The sequence below is a fragment of the Trachypithecus francoisi genome, unplaced genomic scaffold (assembly GCF_009764315.1).
Source record: "Trachypithecus francoisi isolate TF-2019V2 unplaced genomic scaffold, Tfra_2.0 Lachesis_group9, whole genome shotgun sequence".
In the NCBI taxonomy this organism is placed as follows: Eukaryota; Metazoa; Chordata; class Mammalia; order Primates; family Cercopithecidae; genus Trachypithecus; species Trachypithecus francoisi.
Genome location: NW_022681474.1, coordinates 325,403 through 340,852, shown reverse-complemented (window position 1 = coordinate 340,852; position 15,450 = coordinate 325,403). Strand labels below are relative to the sequence as shown.

General features: G+C 63.4%; 1 protein-coding gene across 4 annotated transcripts; it reads right to left on the bottom strand.

Moving 5' to 3' along the window:
* Nucleotides 1-577: 577 nt before the first annotated feature.
* On the bottom strand, nucleotides 578-14,404 carry ADAM8 (ADAM metallopeptidase domain 8). Of its 4 annotated transcripts, XM_033208494.1 has the most exons (23): nucleotides 14,084-14,394; nucleotides 12,847-12,950; nucleotides 11,642-11,718; nucleotides 11,438-11,516; nucleotides 11,249-11,325; nucleotides 10,737-10,926; nucleotides 10,440-10,502; nucleotides 10,283-10,351; nucleotides 9,886-10,055; nucleotides 9,685-9,766; nucleotides 9,298-9,446; nucleotides 9,022-9,199; nucleotides 8,699-8,788; nucleotides 8,380-8,569; nucleotides 8,235-8,304; nucleotides 7,834-7,987; nucleotides 7,386-7,463; nucleotides 6,943-7,027; nucleotides 6,249-6,363; nucleotides 5,434-5,623; nucleotides 4,883-4,948; nucleotides 1,855-1,932; nucleotides 578-1,396 (listed from the first exon to the last, which is right to left on the bottom strand). In XM_033208494.1, exons 1-23 carry the CDS (start codon nucleotides 14,127-14,129, stop codon nucleotides 1,319-1,321), a joined length of 2,478 nt encoding a protein of 825 aa, XP_033064385.1. In that variant the 5' UTR covers nucleotides 14,130-14,394; the 3' UTR covers nucleotides 578-1,318. The 4 variants fall into 4 exon arrangements, with proteins under 4 accessions (XP_033064385.1, XP_033064384.1, XP_033064383.1 ...); XM_033208493.1 differs by lacking the exons at nucleotides 12,847-12,950; nucleotides 14,084-14,394 and adding an exon at nucleotides 12,163-12,814 and having other exon boundaries at nucleotides 9,022-9,184; nucleotides 10,737-10,976; XM_033208492.1 differs by lacking the exons at nucleotides 12,847-12,950; nucleotides 14,084-14,394 and adding an exon at nucleotides 12,163-12,811 and having other exon boundaries at nucleotides 10,737-10,976.
* Nucleotides 14,405-15,450: the final 1,046 nt, after the last annotated feature.

Genomic DNA, 15,450 nt, shown 5'->3' with positions numbered 1-15,450 from the left:
ACTGGGCCGAGGGTGCAGGCCCAGGTCGCCGGGGCCCCACGGACTCCACGACTTCGCGGACGCGCGCCCACCGTCGCCGCTGAGGTCCCGGGCCAGGCGGCGCGTGGGTGGCTGAGCGGGAGCGCGTCCAGCCAGGCGTGGAGGCCGCGGGCGGCTGGCGGCGAGCCCAGCATGGCGGGTGACGTGCGGGGACGCGGCCCGGACTACGGGATGGGGCCGGAAGAGGCGCGGTCGTTGCCGGGAGACGAGACGGAATGGGCGGGGCGCGGTCGTTGCCGGGAGACGGGGCGGGGCGCGGTCGTTGCCAGGAGACGGGGCGGGGCGCGGTCGTTGCCAGGAGACGGGGCGGGGCGCGGTCGTTGCCAGGAGACGGGGCGGGGCGGGGCGGGCTCCTCCGCTCAGCTCATCGTAGCGAAGTCGCCTGGGGCGCGGGTTCCTGGATCCGCGGGAGGGGCGGGACTGCTTAGTTCTGCTGGGGAGGGCCTGAGAAATCCAGGGAGAACATTTTACAAAGCACCGACCCTTGTATCTCGTGAACTGAAACCCACCACCCTTACCCGCTGATCTAACAAGCATCTACAGAACTCGGTCAATAATTTATTAGTAAAATATACATTTCTCATTAATTAAAGAATAAAAGCTTTCAGCCCTGCTGAACACACATCTGCGGTCTCAAGAAAACCAGACAAGACAGCCGACTCTCCCAAGCAGCCCTTTCCCTAAAGGCGCTTCCTAAGCTTAAACACACACAAAGCTGGGGCTGTCCCTCTTGAATCCCATGGGAAACAGGCCCCAAGATCAGGGGACTTGGAGTCGGGCGCTTGGGGTGCAGTCCACTCACTGACACCCTCTCGAAGAGCACCCAGGGGAACCTGGTCCTGGGATGGAGTCTTTCTGGGGATACCCCACATCTGGCGCTGCCTGGAACTGGGTACCCAGGGCAGCCGCTCAGCAGGCCCCAGAACTGGGGCAGGTGTGGCCGGAAGGGGCTGTGTATGTGGCCTCCTGAACACAGGGGGAGACCAGTGGCCACCGGGAGACTTATACACGCGCATGCACCCACAGGCACACAGCTCATCCCAGCCTGCTGCCTGCACAGCTGGGGCTACGCGTGGCCAAGGCGGGGACAAGGGAGTGGCTGAGGGCCTGGACAGCAGAAGCCTCTCAGGTGGATGTATTCCTGAGGTCAGAACAGCAGCTGAGCCTGAAAAGTCAGGGTCCGGAGCTGAGTGGCGCTAGCTGGACCCTGGAATGCTGGAAGGCATGGTTTTCCCGCTGCAACTTCTCCAAATTTCCACACGGGCACAGGTGCCCCCCGCTAGGGTGCTGTGGGAGCTCTGGCCCCTTGCTTCCTCTGGATGGGGGGCTTCAGGGCAACTTTTGGGCCAACAGCACTCTGGAAGGAGGAAAAGATAAATGGTGTTGAAAAACTACCTGCTATAAAAGGCATATAAAGGGTACAACTAAATTTTACTTTCTTTAACATTTCTTAAAATGTGGATTCTTGGTTCATCTACCAACAACATGGCCCATCCACACCATGGCAACTGTGGCAGCCGCAGTATATACGGCGCACAGAGGGACAGACGTCCTTCCCTGCGGTCGCTGGGGGAAAGTCAGCCACCTTGACAGCCGGGGTCAGCGTCTGCTGAGAAGCCCCCTGATCGCAGCACAGACGTCACAGTACACCCACTGCCAATGCCTTTCCCTTTTCTTTCAGACAGTCACCAAGTTTACCCACAGATAATGAGGAAAAAACCCCGCCCCTCCAGAGCAGTGCCACCAGCAGCCCTGTGGGGAGGCCATGCCATCCATCGCACAGTGGACTCCGCCTGGTGTGTGCCGGGGCCTCACCTCAGCTGGACCAGGCTTGGTCGCACCAGCCCCGGGTTTGACTGGGGGTGCTGGGGGCGCGAATGTCGGCTTGATGACCTGGGAGGGAAACAGACACAGCTGACATGGGTGCCCCAGGCAGTCCCAGCCCTAACCTGGACATCACCTTCCCTAGACCCAGAATGGAGCTCCCCACGGGCCTCGCTCTGCCTCCCAGGGGCCTGCAGGCTCCACCCCACTGAGCTTGCTACAGAAAATCCCTCCTGGCTGCCGCCGCCTACAGAATAAAGCCCATCAGTGGCAAAACGCCATCCTGGGCCCATCTGCCCAGTCCAGCTCCGGCCACACCTTCCACATCCCCTACCCAACCCCCATATTATCTTTGAAGACTTTTTTTCCTTTTTTTGAGTCAGGGTCTCCCTCTGTCACCCAGGCTGGAGTACAGTGGCATGATTTTGGCTTACTGCAGCCTCTCTTCCTGGGTTCAAGCAATCCTCCTGCCTCAGCCTCCTGAGTAGCTGGGACTACAGGCACAAGCCACCACATCCAGCTAATTTTTTATTTTTTGTAGAGATGGGGTCTCTATGTTGCCCAGGCTGGTCTTGAACTCCTGGGCTCAAGTGATCCTGCCGCCCCAGCCTCCCAAAGTGCTGGGATTACAGGCGTGAGCCAATGCGCCTGGCCTGAAGAGCTCTTAAATTGCCAGAATGTGGGGTTTTGGAAGCTCAAAGGCCAATAATTAACTACTGAAACACGTGTTTCTTTGCATGTCAGCTTTCCCAGGGTAGGGAGGCTGGAAGTCCACCACACAGAGCTGTGGAGCTCACTCCTGGCTGCGTCACACGGAGCCTGGGTGGGCTGAGCATTTGCAATTTTCAGCAGTTTCCAAAGGACCCCACTGAGCAGCCAGGGGAGGCTGGGGAGAGTGAAGAGTGAGTGACTTCCCTCCTGCATAGTTCTGCTGCAGCCTCTGCCCCATCTCCCGCCACGCCTGGTTGCTGCTGCAGCCTCTGCCCCATCTCCCGCCACGCCTGGTGACCATCACTTCCTTGGCCAGAAATTTCTCTGCCCCCTCCAGGCCCCCGTTTTGCCTGTCCAGACCCCTTCTAGGACTATTTCTGCAACTCACGTGTAAGTCTGAAGTTAGTTCAAATAAAAAGTTAAAAAGGAAGGAGAGAAATAGAAAAATTACTATTAGGGCTGGGCGCGGTGGCTCACGTCTGTAACCCCAGCACTCTGGGAGGCCAAGGCAGGCAGATCACGAGATCAGGAGATCAAGACTATCTTGGCTAACACAGTGAAACCCTGTCTCTACTAAAAAAAAAAAAATACAAAAATTTAGCTGGGCATGGTGGCAGGTGCCTGTAGTCTCAGCTACATTGCGAGGCTGAGGCAGGAGAATGGTGTGAACCTGAGACGGAGCTTGCAGTGAGCTGAGATTGTACCACTGCACTCCAGCCTGGGTGACAGAGTGACACTCCGTCTCAAAAAAAAAAAAAAAGAAAAAAAAGAAAATCACTATTACGCAAACTGCACAGAACAACTGTTGCAGCCAATGTTCACCAATGGATGCCAAAACTAGTGGGTCCAAGTTTAAGGTTCAAAGAGTCTCAAGGTATCTCCCCGAGGCATCTGCTAACCATAAAAAGAAGACGGGGGATTTCTAAGGAAAAATCTGTGGATGCTGCTCCAACCAGGCACCCTGTCAACATCACCCGTGACCGAAGCTGCATGTGGGGCCAGGCCTGGGCTGTGTCCTGGGAAGGATGTGTCCAGTGCTGCCCCTGCCAACAGTGCACGGCCCTCATCCACACAAGGAAAGAACGGGACAAACCGAAGCTGAGGGACCCTGAAAACACTGCTGGCCACACTTCCAAAGTGCAAGCTGAGGACAGGCAGAGGGGCCGGGGGCTGAGTGCCTGGGGGGCCCGTGGCCAGAGAAGGGCGTCCAGAGGGAGCGGGTGGTACCAAGTGTGTCGCACGGGTGACATGGCACCTCGGCTTTGCATACACACTGTGGTCACATGGGCGCTGACCCGGGAGCAGGCCAGGCGAAGGGCATGCAGGATTCTCTAGGCTATTTTTGCAACTTTTCTGTAAGTCTAAAATTTGTTCAAAATTAAATGTTAACCAAAAAAAGCCTCTACCCAGAGGGCAAGGGCTCTCCTGTCCCAGGTCTTCCCTGCACAGCCCAGTCCTAGGGCTGACCACGAACCTCTGTGGAGGGGGTCCCCGGAGATGCACCGTGGGGCCTCTTCACACAGGCACCACCCCAGCCCCAGCCTGCTCGCCAACGTCCTGCCCTCTCTGAGGACAGAGGCTGCTCACAATGTCCAGCAATGCCAGGTGGGCCTCGATGGCACCACTGGGGCCCTGTGCCAGACGCCAGAGAGAAAGCCGGGTCCTCTCTGCTGCCCTAGCTGAGTCCGTGGCCCCAGGAAGGGAGCTCGAGGCCCTTCTCCGCCCGCCGCCAGAGCGGTTCCCCAGAGCTGAGGCCAATGAGCTGTCCCCACGGGATCCAAAAAGGGCTCAAAGGTTAGCGCAGAGGTGGGCGCCAGGGCACAGGGGCAGGACCCCAACCCCGGGGGGACGTGGAGGCCTGGGAGTTAACCCTCAGCATGCCAGGGCTCCAGTGATTCAGGTTTTGAGAGATCTTTTCAAAACCCCCAAAGTCCCCAGACTCAAGGCAAGTGTGGCAACATGTCCCTGCCCTGAGCCCCACCCGCCCGTCTGTGCTGCAGGGCCCCAAGGCATCCTCTGCTCTGCCAGGGCTTCAGCTCTGGGAGGGGCTTAGTGGGCAGAGCAGGTCTGAGTTCCTAGGACCCCCAAATCACCCCAAAGCAGTGCAGGACTGAGCTCCTGCCTTCCCGTGGCCTCGCGGACCTGCCTTTCAGTCTGATGTCCTCATGAGGCTGGGCTAACCAGCTTTCTGTGTACAGCGGGGGCCACCTGGGGATCCCTGTCCCCCGGTGCAGTGCACAGACCCCAATCCCATCAGGAAGGCCTGGACACCCTCAGATGGCTTGGCTGCCCAATCACCACAGCTTACCTGCTTTGGTGCCTGCTGGGCATAGACAGGAACTGGGAAGGGTGGCCTGGACACAGTGACTGGAGGCTGGAGGAGATAGGGCCGAGAGCCTGGGTCAGAGGTGGGACCCCACCCCGTGCCCCTCCAGCACCCCCAGCTCCAGGATCCGAGGTTCCTGCCTCTCGTGTGTGCTGGAGGGGTCTGTGCGGCCCCACCCCATTCCTCCCCCAGCGGTGTGATCTCAAGCTGCGGGCTGGAGAGCATTTGCCTGTCGACACTGTCCTCAGATGGGCTCTGTTGAGTCCAGGAAGCTTCCCTGGCCTCTGAGCCCCAAGTTTAAGTTCAAGCTCAGATTCTGTCATGGCTCAAAGAGGTCCAGGAAGCAACCACTCCCAAAGCCTCAGTGTTCCCAGCAGGATGACCACAGCAGCTGCTCTGGGCCTCAGGGCCACTGCCAGCCCATGTGTGAAGTTAATGAAAGGGCTCTGCTGGCCTCAGGCTGCACTTGGGGTCACAGGACGGGGCCTGGACACTGCTTTCAGCCTCACGAACCCGCCAGGGGTGGTGCTTACAGCAGGGGGTGGCCTCTTCAGAGCCACCGAGGAGGCCGGGTGTCTGGCGGGCTGGCCTGCGTGGGTGGTGCGGACCAGCTCTTGGGGGCCCCTGGTTGGGGCCGGAGGCCCCTGCTTGGCTGGCATGCGGCTGGCAGCCTGGTGAAACAGGGGGTTGGAGAGCCCCGTGGTGGTCTTGGGAGTCGCGTTCCTGGGGAGGAAGCACAGGGCACGTGGTCAGTGTCCAGCCACGGGGCCCCAGCACCACACCCCAAGTCTGTCCCTCCCAGCTCCGGCCGACCCCTGAGAGGCTGCAGGGTGAGAGGTCGCAGCCATGACAGACAGACAGGCCCAGGAGATGGGGTGGACCCTGAAGGTGCAGGGACACCCCTCCATGTCCTGGGGGCCCCAGTCAGGTGGGCGGGAGATGCTTGCAGGCTGTGGGGCCAGTGTGTCCTGCGCCATGGGGGTCTCCTGCTGCGTGGGGCTCAGCAGGAAACTGGCGGGGTGCTCATGGGGCTGGGCAAGGGTGTGGGGGCCCCACCGGGCCTCTCTGGATTTGCTCCAAGCCCAACCTGCCTCCAAAACCATCCCCTGCCCTAGCCTCGGGGGATGGCAGAGTCCAGAGTAGCACCGGCCCAGTGGAGCCAGGAAGGCCCTTCAAACTCAGCTCAGGCTGAGGGGCGTCACGAGGTCAGGGCATGGAGGAGCCCGGGATCCGTGCCGCCCACCGTGGGCTCATGCTGGGTGCCCTTCCTCCAGCAGCAGGGACATTTCCCTGCAGCCGAGCACGGGAAGCACTTATCACCCTCCGTCACGGTCCCCGCCACCCTCACCTGCTCAGGATGCGGCTCCAGGCTTTGCGGTAGACAAGGATGCCTGCCAGGGTGATGACTACAACTGCCAGGAGCACCAGAACCACCACCACGATGACAGGGAGGCTCCCGGATGCTGTGGGACACACGGCCCCACTTCAGGCAGGCAGGCCACCACCTCAGGCAGGGGTCGGGGAGGTTCCCAGAGACACAGCCTTTCTCAGCACCCATAGGCCGTGCCCTGTGGACCCCTCAGGGAGGACCCAGTAGCTTACACTGGGACTCCCAGCTCTCCAGTGACGGGTCGGAGAGCTTGGCAGGGTGGCCCTGGGCCACAGTGCTGTGGGCACAGCTGTGCCTTTGAGGCCTGATGCTCTGGATAGCCACGTGCTCAGTGGCTGCCAGGGAGGAAATGCTGGGCAGCCTCAGGGCCGCGGGCTGAGGAGGGGCTGGAAGACACAGGCTGAGGACACTGGAGCCTCAGCTCACCACTGTGCCCTTCCCTCGGCCACTGCCCCCACTCTGGGACAGGGCTCTCCCCCCCTCACATGGGCCTGGGGGCAGACAGGCTCTGCCTATACCTGTGCGTCGATGTGGTAGCAAACCGGCACTGTGAATGCCACCAGCTTCCCGGGCCTGCGGCTTCTGCCTGGGCTCCATTCGGGCCCTCTGAGCTCGGACCCCAGCCCTACCCACGCTGGCCAGGGAAGCCTACCTGCGTGCACCTCAGTCAGCAGCTTCGCGCAGTAGGGAGGGGCCCAGCCCGCGTGGCAGTGGCACTCCTGCTTGTGGTTGCACACCTGTGGGGACGGCTGGGCTCAGCGCCATTCCCGGGGTGGACCCCAAGGGGCCGTGGGGGCTGCGCCTCCAGCATGAGGGCCCCAGGCCAGACTCACCCCTGAGGGACCCCTGGGTGCGCCAACGGCAAGGCCTCTCCAAGTAGCCCCTGCCCACTGCCCGGTGACCACGCAGGTTCCATCCACGGAGGCCACCCAGGCCAGGCCTCAGCCCTGAGATGGGCTCCGCTGAGACCCCCATGGAGAGGACACGCTGGGCTCCCCCAGCCTCAGGCTCCCGTGTCCAGAGCTGCCCCCAGCACTGGCTCCCTCAGCGTGGCAGCCTCGGTGCAGGGGCGCTGTCCCGAGAGACCACACATACCCCGTGGTTGTGGCACTGGGCGGAGCAGTTTCTGGATCTGTAAACGTGTAAGTCCTGGCAACGCCCTTTCCAGCAAACCTGGGGGTAGAAGGCGTCTCTCAGGCGTCCGCTCTGGACCCCCGCCAGTGTCCCTTGAAACCGCGGGGTAAGCTGGGGGTGGGCTGTGGTCACCACGTCCAGGGTAGCTGCGCTTCAGCCCATCGCCGGCTGCCTACCCCTAGAGCCCCTAGGAAATGGCCCTCCTGGGGCACGTGGCAGCCGGCGATGGCCATCACATGAACGGAGAAGCACGTCTCTCCCCCTCCCCCAGCAACCTTTCAGTCTCTACTAGAAGCGTGGAGAGAACTCTGTTCCCACAGCCTCAAGCAGCTGCCAAGCCAGAAACGCATCTGCAGGTACATGCCCGGGATGCCCGGGGGGTGGCGCAGCCTCTGAGCCAGGGACTTACCTTCTCTGGTCCACACCGGGTGCCCTCGGGCACTAGCTCATAGGCAGTGCCATCCTCTGTGGTGAGTGCGTGGCACACATGGTTCAGGATGCAGCTGGTGCGCCCCGGGGGACGCTGCCCGCCCTCGCACTGCAGAACGCCACACATGTCAGCCCTGTGGACGGAGGCAGGTCGTGGGCCAGCTTGCCCAGGCCCATGCTGGGGGCCCAGGAACCACAGCAGGCTGGGGCCACAGTGACCCACCTCCCTCCCACAACACAGTGTGCCTGAGCCTGGGTCCACGGGCCCAGGGCAGACCCTCATGGGAACAGGACTCCTTTGTGGAGGACCTTCTGGCGCTGACCCTACTGTGGGAACACCACATGTCCTGGGCCCAGGGGAATCTGGTCTCAGAAGCTCACCTATACCGGCTGGTCTGGCAGCCTGGTAGGGTGTCATAAGAGAAGCAGGACTCCTCGGCAGCCCGCCCACCTGCGGGACCAGGAGTGGGTTAGCCCTGGCAAAGCCTGTAGCCACCCTGCCAGGTCAGCTCTGTGCCTACTTCACCTGGCCCCCAGAAGGCCTGGCACTGCTGGGCCAGTGTGGGGCAGGTCCCGTTGTAGCAGTAGCCCCCGAAGCAGGGCGTGCCGTTCTCCTGGAAGGCGTCTTCTGGGCACTCAGGGTGCCGGCCGTCACAGAACTCCTCAAGGTCACATGTGTCCTTCTTGGGACGGCACGGCTCACCAGCTGGCTTCACCTGGCCCAGCAGAGAACAGCTCACCATGGGGACAGGCCCATGCAAGCTGCCTGGTCCCTGGCGCCCCAGGGTCCCTTCCCACCTGCCAGCCATGGGCTCTGGGGGTCCCTGGTGGGAGGCTGCACTCACCCTGCACTCCTGGCAGCAGGTACCGTGTGCACACTGGGCTCCCTCAGCCAGCTGGCAGGTGGTGGAGTTGCAGCAGCGGTTCTGGCAGTCCTGGGGCGACAGCAAAGGCCTTGGCAGGCTGCACTGGGGCCGGGACAGGCTCCAGGGTGGACCGGCCGCCTCCCCTGACCACTGGGGTGCCCTGCAGCCACTCCCTCCCTGTGACCACTTTGGACACCAATGGAGCCCCAAGTTCCACGTTTGTGCAGTGGTGGCCCTGATCTGAAGGGACAGAAGTCATGGCAACCCACGCTGACGAGAGCAGGTGCGGGGTGTGGACGCACCTCGGGGGGGCCGCAGTCGCACTGTTCCCCACGTTCTACAAACAGGTTCCCGCACACAGGGCCGCCCACCAGGTGGCTGAGGTCAGGGGCGTTGGTGAGGCAGGCCGACTGTGGCCGCTCCAAAAAGCCCTCCAGGTAGGCCTGGCTGCAGTCACTGAACATCCTGGGGAACGTGGAGCTGGTGGGGAGCGCCCCGTCAGGGAGGCGGCCTGGCCCCTTCCCCACCCACCTTGCACCTCCAGCACACCCTGGCTCTGCAGGGCCCGGCCGCCTCACCCAATGCTGCCCGCCATGATGCAGCGGCCGGCCTTGGAGCGCTCCCGGCAGCGGCAGCCCTGGACGTTCTCGTCGTGGTCCATGCCCAGGTTGTGGCCCATCTCATGGGCCATGGTGCAGGCCACGCCCACGGGGTTCTTGCTGTGGTCCTGTGGGCGGGTCTGTGCTCTCAGGAACCATGTGGCCAACTCCCCACACCTGCCACCCTCACCCCACCAGGGCCCAGGACTTGGCACAGCTTCCCGCCAACACCACCTTAAAACATAAAATCAGGCATTAAACCTGGCCTGAGGGAAAGTGGCCTGCTCCAGAGACCTGAACCGAGGCTTCCCCTCCCCTAGCCAGCTCTGGCCTCGGCCTGGCAAACCTGGGCAAGAGCCCCCTCACCTGGTTCACAGCCCCTGAGCTGTGGGAGCACATGGCAGACACCCTGGCAAGCCCCACGGTGGTCCCAGTGAAGTCGACACCCCTGGAAGTGGGAGTGACACAGATGCCCTGGACATGGCTCCCTCCCCACTTCCCTCCCACCCCAACCCTGTCCACCCTCCCTCCCCAGCCCTCCCCACCCTGCCCACTCCGCCAGCGCACGTGATGAGCTGCACGTTGTCCTGCAGGTGCCGCTGTGTCAGCCGCCGCGCCTGCCAGGCCAGGAGGTTCTCCAGTGTGACATTGGGGTGGGGGCTGACGTGGAACTTGTCCTGACGATTCCAAACCTCCAGGCCCACCAGGACCACGCGGAAGTTGAGTTTCTGATATAGCTGGAGAGATGGGGGAGTCCTGGGGGTCAGGCAGGGTGGCGGAAGGTGCAGCAGGGAGGGTGGGTGGCGGAGGCTGCACCTGTCCCGCTGTGAGGTGGGGCCAGGCACAGGTGCGGGGCAGAGGCAGAGCAGGTGGAACGAATCCCGTGGCAACGCTCCCCCACCTCCCGCCAGGTGCTCCAGCACCTCTGCAGCCAGCACCTCTGCAGCCAGGACTGCTTGCCCACCTTGTCCACGTGGTTCACCACCTCCAGCACCCGACGGCGCACCGCTGCTTCACTCCCCAACATCTGGAACTGGGGACACGAGACCCTCAGGCTGGAGCCCACACACCCCATCCACCCTCCGCCGGCCGCTCTCCCACCTTCCCCGCCCCCAGCGCACCTCTGCATTGTCCGCGACCACATAGAGCTCCACATAGCGTGTCTCTCGGGACGGCAGAGAGCCCTTGGGAACAGCCACAAGAAGACAATCAGCCTTCCCAGCCCCAGGGCCTGGACCCTCCCTCAGGGACCCGGGGCCACTGTCCAGCCTCTGCCCAGTGCTGGGGGAGTGTGGCCAGGCCTGCTCTAGGCTGCAGACGGTGGGCAGCACCCAGTGCATGGGGAGCCAGGGAGACTCACAGGTCAGGCAAGCGGACATCAGCAGGACCAGCCAAACACGGGAGACAAGGGTGCTCACCCCGGGCTGAGGCCTGAAGACGGCTGCCGTCCGGGGCCCCAGGAGGCTGCCCAGGCTGTCGTCACTGACCCCGCAGGTCCCAGCTGTCTGCAGGAGGTGCTCGGCCTGGTACACGGCGTGCCGCCCACCCTCTCCACCTTCATCCAGGGGCTCGATCAGGCGCAGGTCTGAGCCCACCTGGAAGAAACCCCTGAGGGGAGCGGGAGCCGGGTGTGCCGTGGGCTTCAGAGTGGCCTGGTCCTGCCCAGAAGGACCAGAGGCTCTAGTTTGTTGCCCACGGCTCCCCCTACCCTGCCACCCGTAGCCCCCGACAGGTGACTTCAGGCCCCAGGGTACAGGAGGGTGAGCCTCTTGGGCTTGGCAGGGTCCCCTGAGCAGACCCCTCTGTGCGATAGCAAAGGCCTGAGTGCGAGAAGGAGGCACCCTCCCCGCCTCCCTTCCCCACCCCCCGCCCCAGGCTTAGGCCTTCCTCTCCACCTGCGGGAACCCTGGTGTTTGTCCGCTGCACCCACCTGAGGCCGGCACAGGTGCTGAGGCTGGCGGCTGAGTCCGGGTGCCCCTCCACATGGCCCTGGTAGAAGCAGTGGTCCTGCAGGGGAAGCAGGAGAGGGGTCCACAGGCTGTGCCCCCACAGCCCCACAGGCTCCGGGAGGGCCGCCCAACCCATCTCTGCCCGCCCAGCTGCTTCGACCGACCCACACCTGCCCGCGCGGCTGCTCCGTCACCTCGGACCCATTGGCAGCCGTGTAGGTCTCCGTGTAGCCGGAGCCCAGCAGGTCCCTGAAAAAGAAGTGGTGTGGCTGCCTCGGCCCCCTCAGTACAGAGGCTAGACCAGAGGCTGGATGCCGAGGACACCAGTGTGCTGGAGCCAGGCCCAGCAGAGGGGTGACCTGAGACCCACTCACCTGTTCTTCCGAAGGTGCAGAGTGAAGTTGTGCCCTGTGGCCCCAAGGACATAGCTCACCCTCTCTGGGTACAGGCCCTGAGCGAGGAGGGAAGGGTCCCGGGTGAGCAGCCTGCCCGGGCTGCGCCCACCTCAATCCTGGGGGCCAGAGAAGCTCAGCTGGTGGGGAAGGGGTGCCGGCCTCCAGCCCCAGGCCAAGGCTCCGTCCTTGAGGTCCACAGCCTCAGCAGGGTAGAGGGTGGAAGGTGGGGGGTGGGGGTGGGGCTGTGCTGGAGGGGACCAGCAGAGCCCAGCACTTGGGTGGACAGGAAGGACACAGTGCTCCTTGGTCCTCCCAGGCCTCAGTTTCCCCATCTGACTACACATGGGTAACAATGCCCCTTCCCCAAGAAAGCATTAAGGTGGGGGAGACACAGCCTCAGCCAGGCAGCAAAGGAGGTGGGAGGTGGGGATAGCACGCACAGGCCCCTCCAGCGGCAGCTGTCTGCCTCCAGGCCCCGTCCCTCCCAGCAGCTGCCGGACCTGGTGGTGCCTGCAGAGCCTCCTCCTCAACTACTGCGTCTTCAGCCCCCATATGCAGGCTAGGACGCGGCCTGCTGAGCCCCGGGACAGCCTTAGCTGTGTCCCCGGCTGGATGAGAGCCCAGAGCAGTGGGCAGGTCGGTAGTAGGTTCCCTGGGTGCTGAAGTAAGGACAGGGCTGGGGCCGGAGCCGCCCTCCCTGGAAACACGCACACGCATGCATGCAGTGTACATGTGTGCACACCCATCCACTCAGGTTTCAGGAATCACCCTTGGGCAGCCCCGGTGGGGGAGGGGGCCACTCTCAGTTCCTAGCCCTGGGGAACCCCTGCCAGGTCCCACACACACACAGGAAGGTGTGTCAACTCTGCGGTGAGCCAGCGTCACTTCTCAAAGAGGAATTTGGCTTATCAGCCTTGCCAAGTGAAACTGGGGAGGGGCCCGGGGCCAGCACAACCTACCCCTGCTCCCTTCTGGGGGCACATGGAGTTCCTGAAGGAACCATGAGGCCCTGAGCCCCCACGCAGTGCTGGCGGGAGGAATGGAGATGGGCCCCAGGCGACTGGAGCTGAACAGGGTAGCCCCAGATGTCCACCTGGTCTCTCACCACTTCCCGTAGCTACAGCTCCTTTCATAGAAACGGGCTCAGGGGCCAGTCAGGAACCCCCAGACCAGCTTAGACTCACCACGTGGGAGGGCAGAGCTCGTCGGACTCGGGGTCCTGGCAGACGCCGCGGCAGCACCACCTCATACCGCTCCACGCGGGCCCAGGGCCGGCTGGGGGCGATCGCTGTGGGAGGGAGTGTCAGCAGGCAAGCGAGCCGGGGGGAAAGGGGTTTCCTTCCCAGAGTCCTGGGCCCTCAGATTCTGCCCCTTCCTGGTCTGGACCCTCCCCTGGGGAAATCGCCAGATAGCTCAGAAACAGACTCAAGTGAGGGTTCTGTGCCTAAAAGACCCCAGGAGTCCCCCAGGCAGGGCCGGTGGGCCTGTGTCCTGCAGCACCCACACACAGTGCTCAGAGACCCTGCGGGTGCCAGCGACTCCACAGGCCTCCAGGCTGTCTCAGATGGGAGGAGGACCCCGGCGGCCGACCCTTTCCATCTCCGTTCATCTGATCATCAGGTTGTACCTAACTGGGAAGCAGAAAGGGCCTCCCGGAGGCTGTTCACCTCCCAAGTACTGGAAACTCCCTGGTTTCCAAGAGCAGAGGGCAGGGACCCAGCATGCAATGGGCAGAGTTTTGGAGACCACCAACCCCAGGACCCTTTTCTCCCGTTAAAAACAATAATGGACGTGTCTCCATGACTGCATCTCCAACCTGGAGAGGCGGCAGGGGAGCAGCCGGCCCCCATCTGCCCAGGAAACTGGCGGAAAAGCATCCCGGTCTCCAGCCTGAAGCTCCCTCACACACCCCAGCCCAACTCACTCCAGAGGCGGGGGCGGGATCCAGGGTCAGCAGCCTCGTGTCCTCCCCCAGGCAGGAGATGGGTCCCCTCAGGCCCACACCCTTGCACTCCAGGCCCCAGCTCCTCTGCCCTCCCTTCCCTCTCTGGCCAAATAGTGGGCGTGGGTAGCCCCACAGGCGAATCCCAGGAACCCAGGGCGCCTCCCGCCGCAGGTGAAGCCGTCCTGCTTGGCCTGGCCCCGACCCCACTAACAAGCTCAGAGGCGGGACTTCCCTCTCACACTTCACCTTTGAAGGAGGTTCACCTCCGACCTCTCCGACCTCTCCGGCCTCCCCGGCCCAGGTGTATCCACCCAGAGACCACTGTGCACCCGACGCCTGGCTCCCAGGAACCAGCCCAAAGCGGGGCCAGGGTGCCTGGTGCGAGCAGCCCAGGGGTTCGGGGCCCGCGTCGCCTCCTGCGGGAAGAACCACCCTGCCCCGCGCCGCGCCCGGGACGGCTTCCTGGAACCACTCACCAGGCAGCGCCATCGCGCACAGCAGCCAGAGCCCGAGGTCGCGCATGGCCGGGTCGGGGCGCGGAGGCGGAGGTGAGAGCCCCGCGGAACACGGTCCGGTTCCTGCGCTCCTGGCCCGAGGCTCCTTTCCGCGCGCCCCGCCCCGGCGCCCCGCAGCCAATGGGCCCCTCGGCCGGCGGGAGGGGCGGGGCGGGCGGCACCTGGGGGCGGGGTCCGCTTCCCCCTCCCCCAACAATCCAACAACCTCCCTTGCACAGGTGAAGAAACTGAGGCACAGCCTGTCCCAGGTCCGGCCAGCACCCCGAGAGGCGGCCTGAGAGGCGGACCCGGCGACTGGAAGGAGGTGGTGCCAGAGAGATCCTGGAGGGGAAGGGACCTGTGAGGGCTGCCTGGCGGTTTCAGGAGAGGGGGGCTCTGACTTCCTGGGGAACAGAAAGCCCCAGGCAGGGGCAACTCATGGCTTTGTGTGCATAGGGTCAGCCCTGTGGAAAGCTCTGCTACCCGCAAGCCTGCACCCCCTCCACCAGGCTGAGGCCTCACTGGAGTGGGACAGGCACGGGCTGGAGTGGGATAGGCGTGGACCCGATGGGCCCCCAGGTGTCCAAGTGCAGAAGGGGAGCCCCAGGTGGGGGTCTCAGCCCAGGTGATGTCAGGTGCAGGGGCCGTCCCCAGCCTAAGATCCCCAGACAGCAGCTGATGCTGGCCCACATGGACCAAAGCCCGCAGCAGCCCACCGTGTTCTGGATCCCGCTTCAGGCCTGTGGCCAAGCATGCTTGCCCTTGGTAGCCACATTCCTCATGGTGGGCTCAGCTTCAGGATGAGTGCAGGTTCAGGCTGACACCATGGTTCCCCAGACAGTCCACCCCGGACCCCTCCCTGGGACTTTCACAGCCAGGCCTCTCCTTGGGTGGGAAGAGTGGTAGTGGCAGGAATGGCAGCTCGGCTGACCACACGGGGCGCTGCTTGACTGATCATATTGGGGGAGAGCCTCAGGGCCTCCCTGGGAGAGGCAGGGCAGGGCCAGCAAGGGGCTGGGAGGGAGTCCTGCCTGGAGAGAGGGCCCCAGGGCAGGATGAGTCAGGGACCTGCATGGGCCTAGGGCAGAGGACAGAGGTCAAGGGGCAGTGGCAAGAGGCCGGGGCCTTGGACGTTATCCTGGGAAGACAGGGAACCCTGAGGATCTAAGCTGGCCTGAGTGATGCTGTCACATTTTGTCTCAAAGCCATTCTTACCCCAGTGTGAATGGCATGAAAAGCAAGAAAGCAGCGACTGGCACTGGGCTGCAGGTGACTTCTGCTGCCCGGGGGTGTGTCTGCTTGCCTGTGTGGCACAAGACGAGGCCCCCAGGCTGCCGAGAATGTCAGGA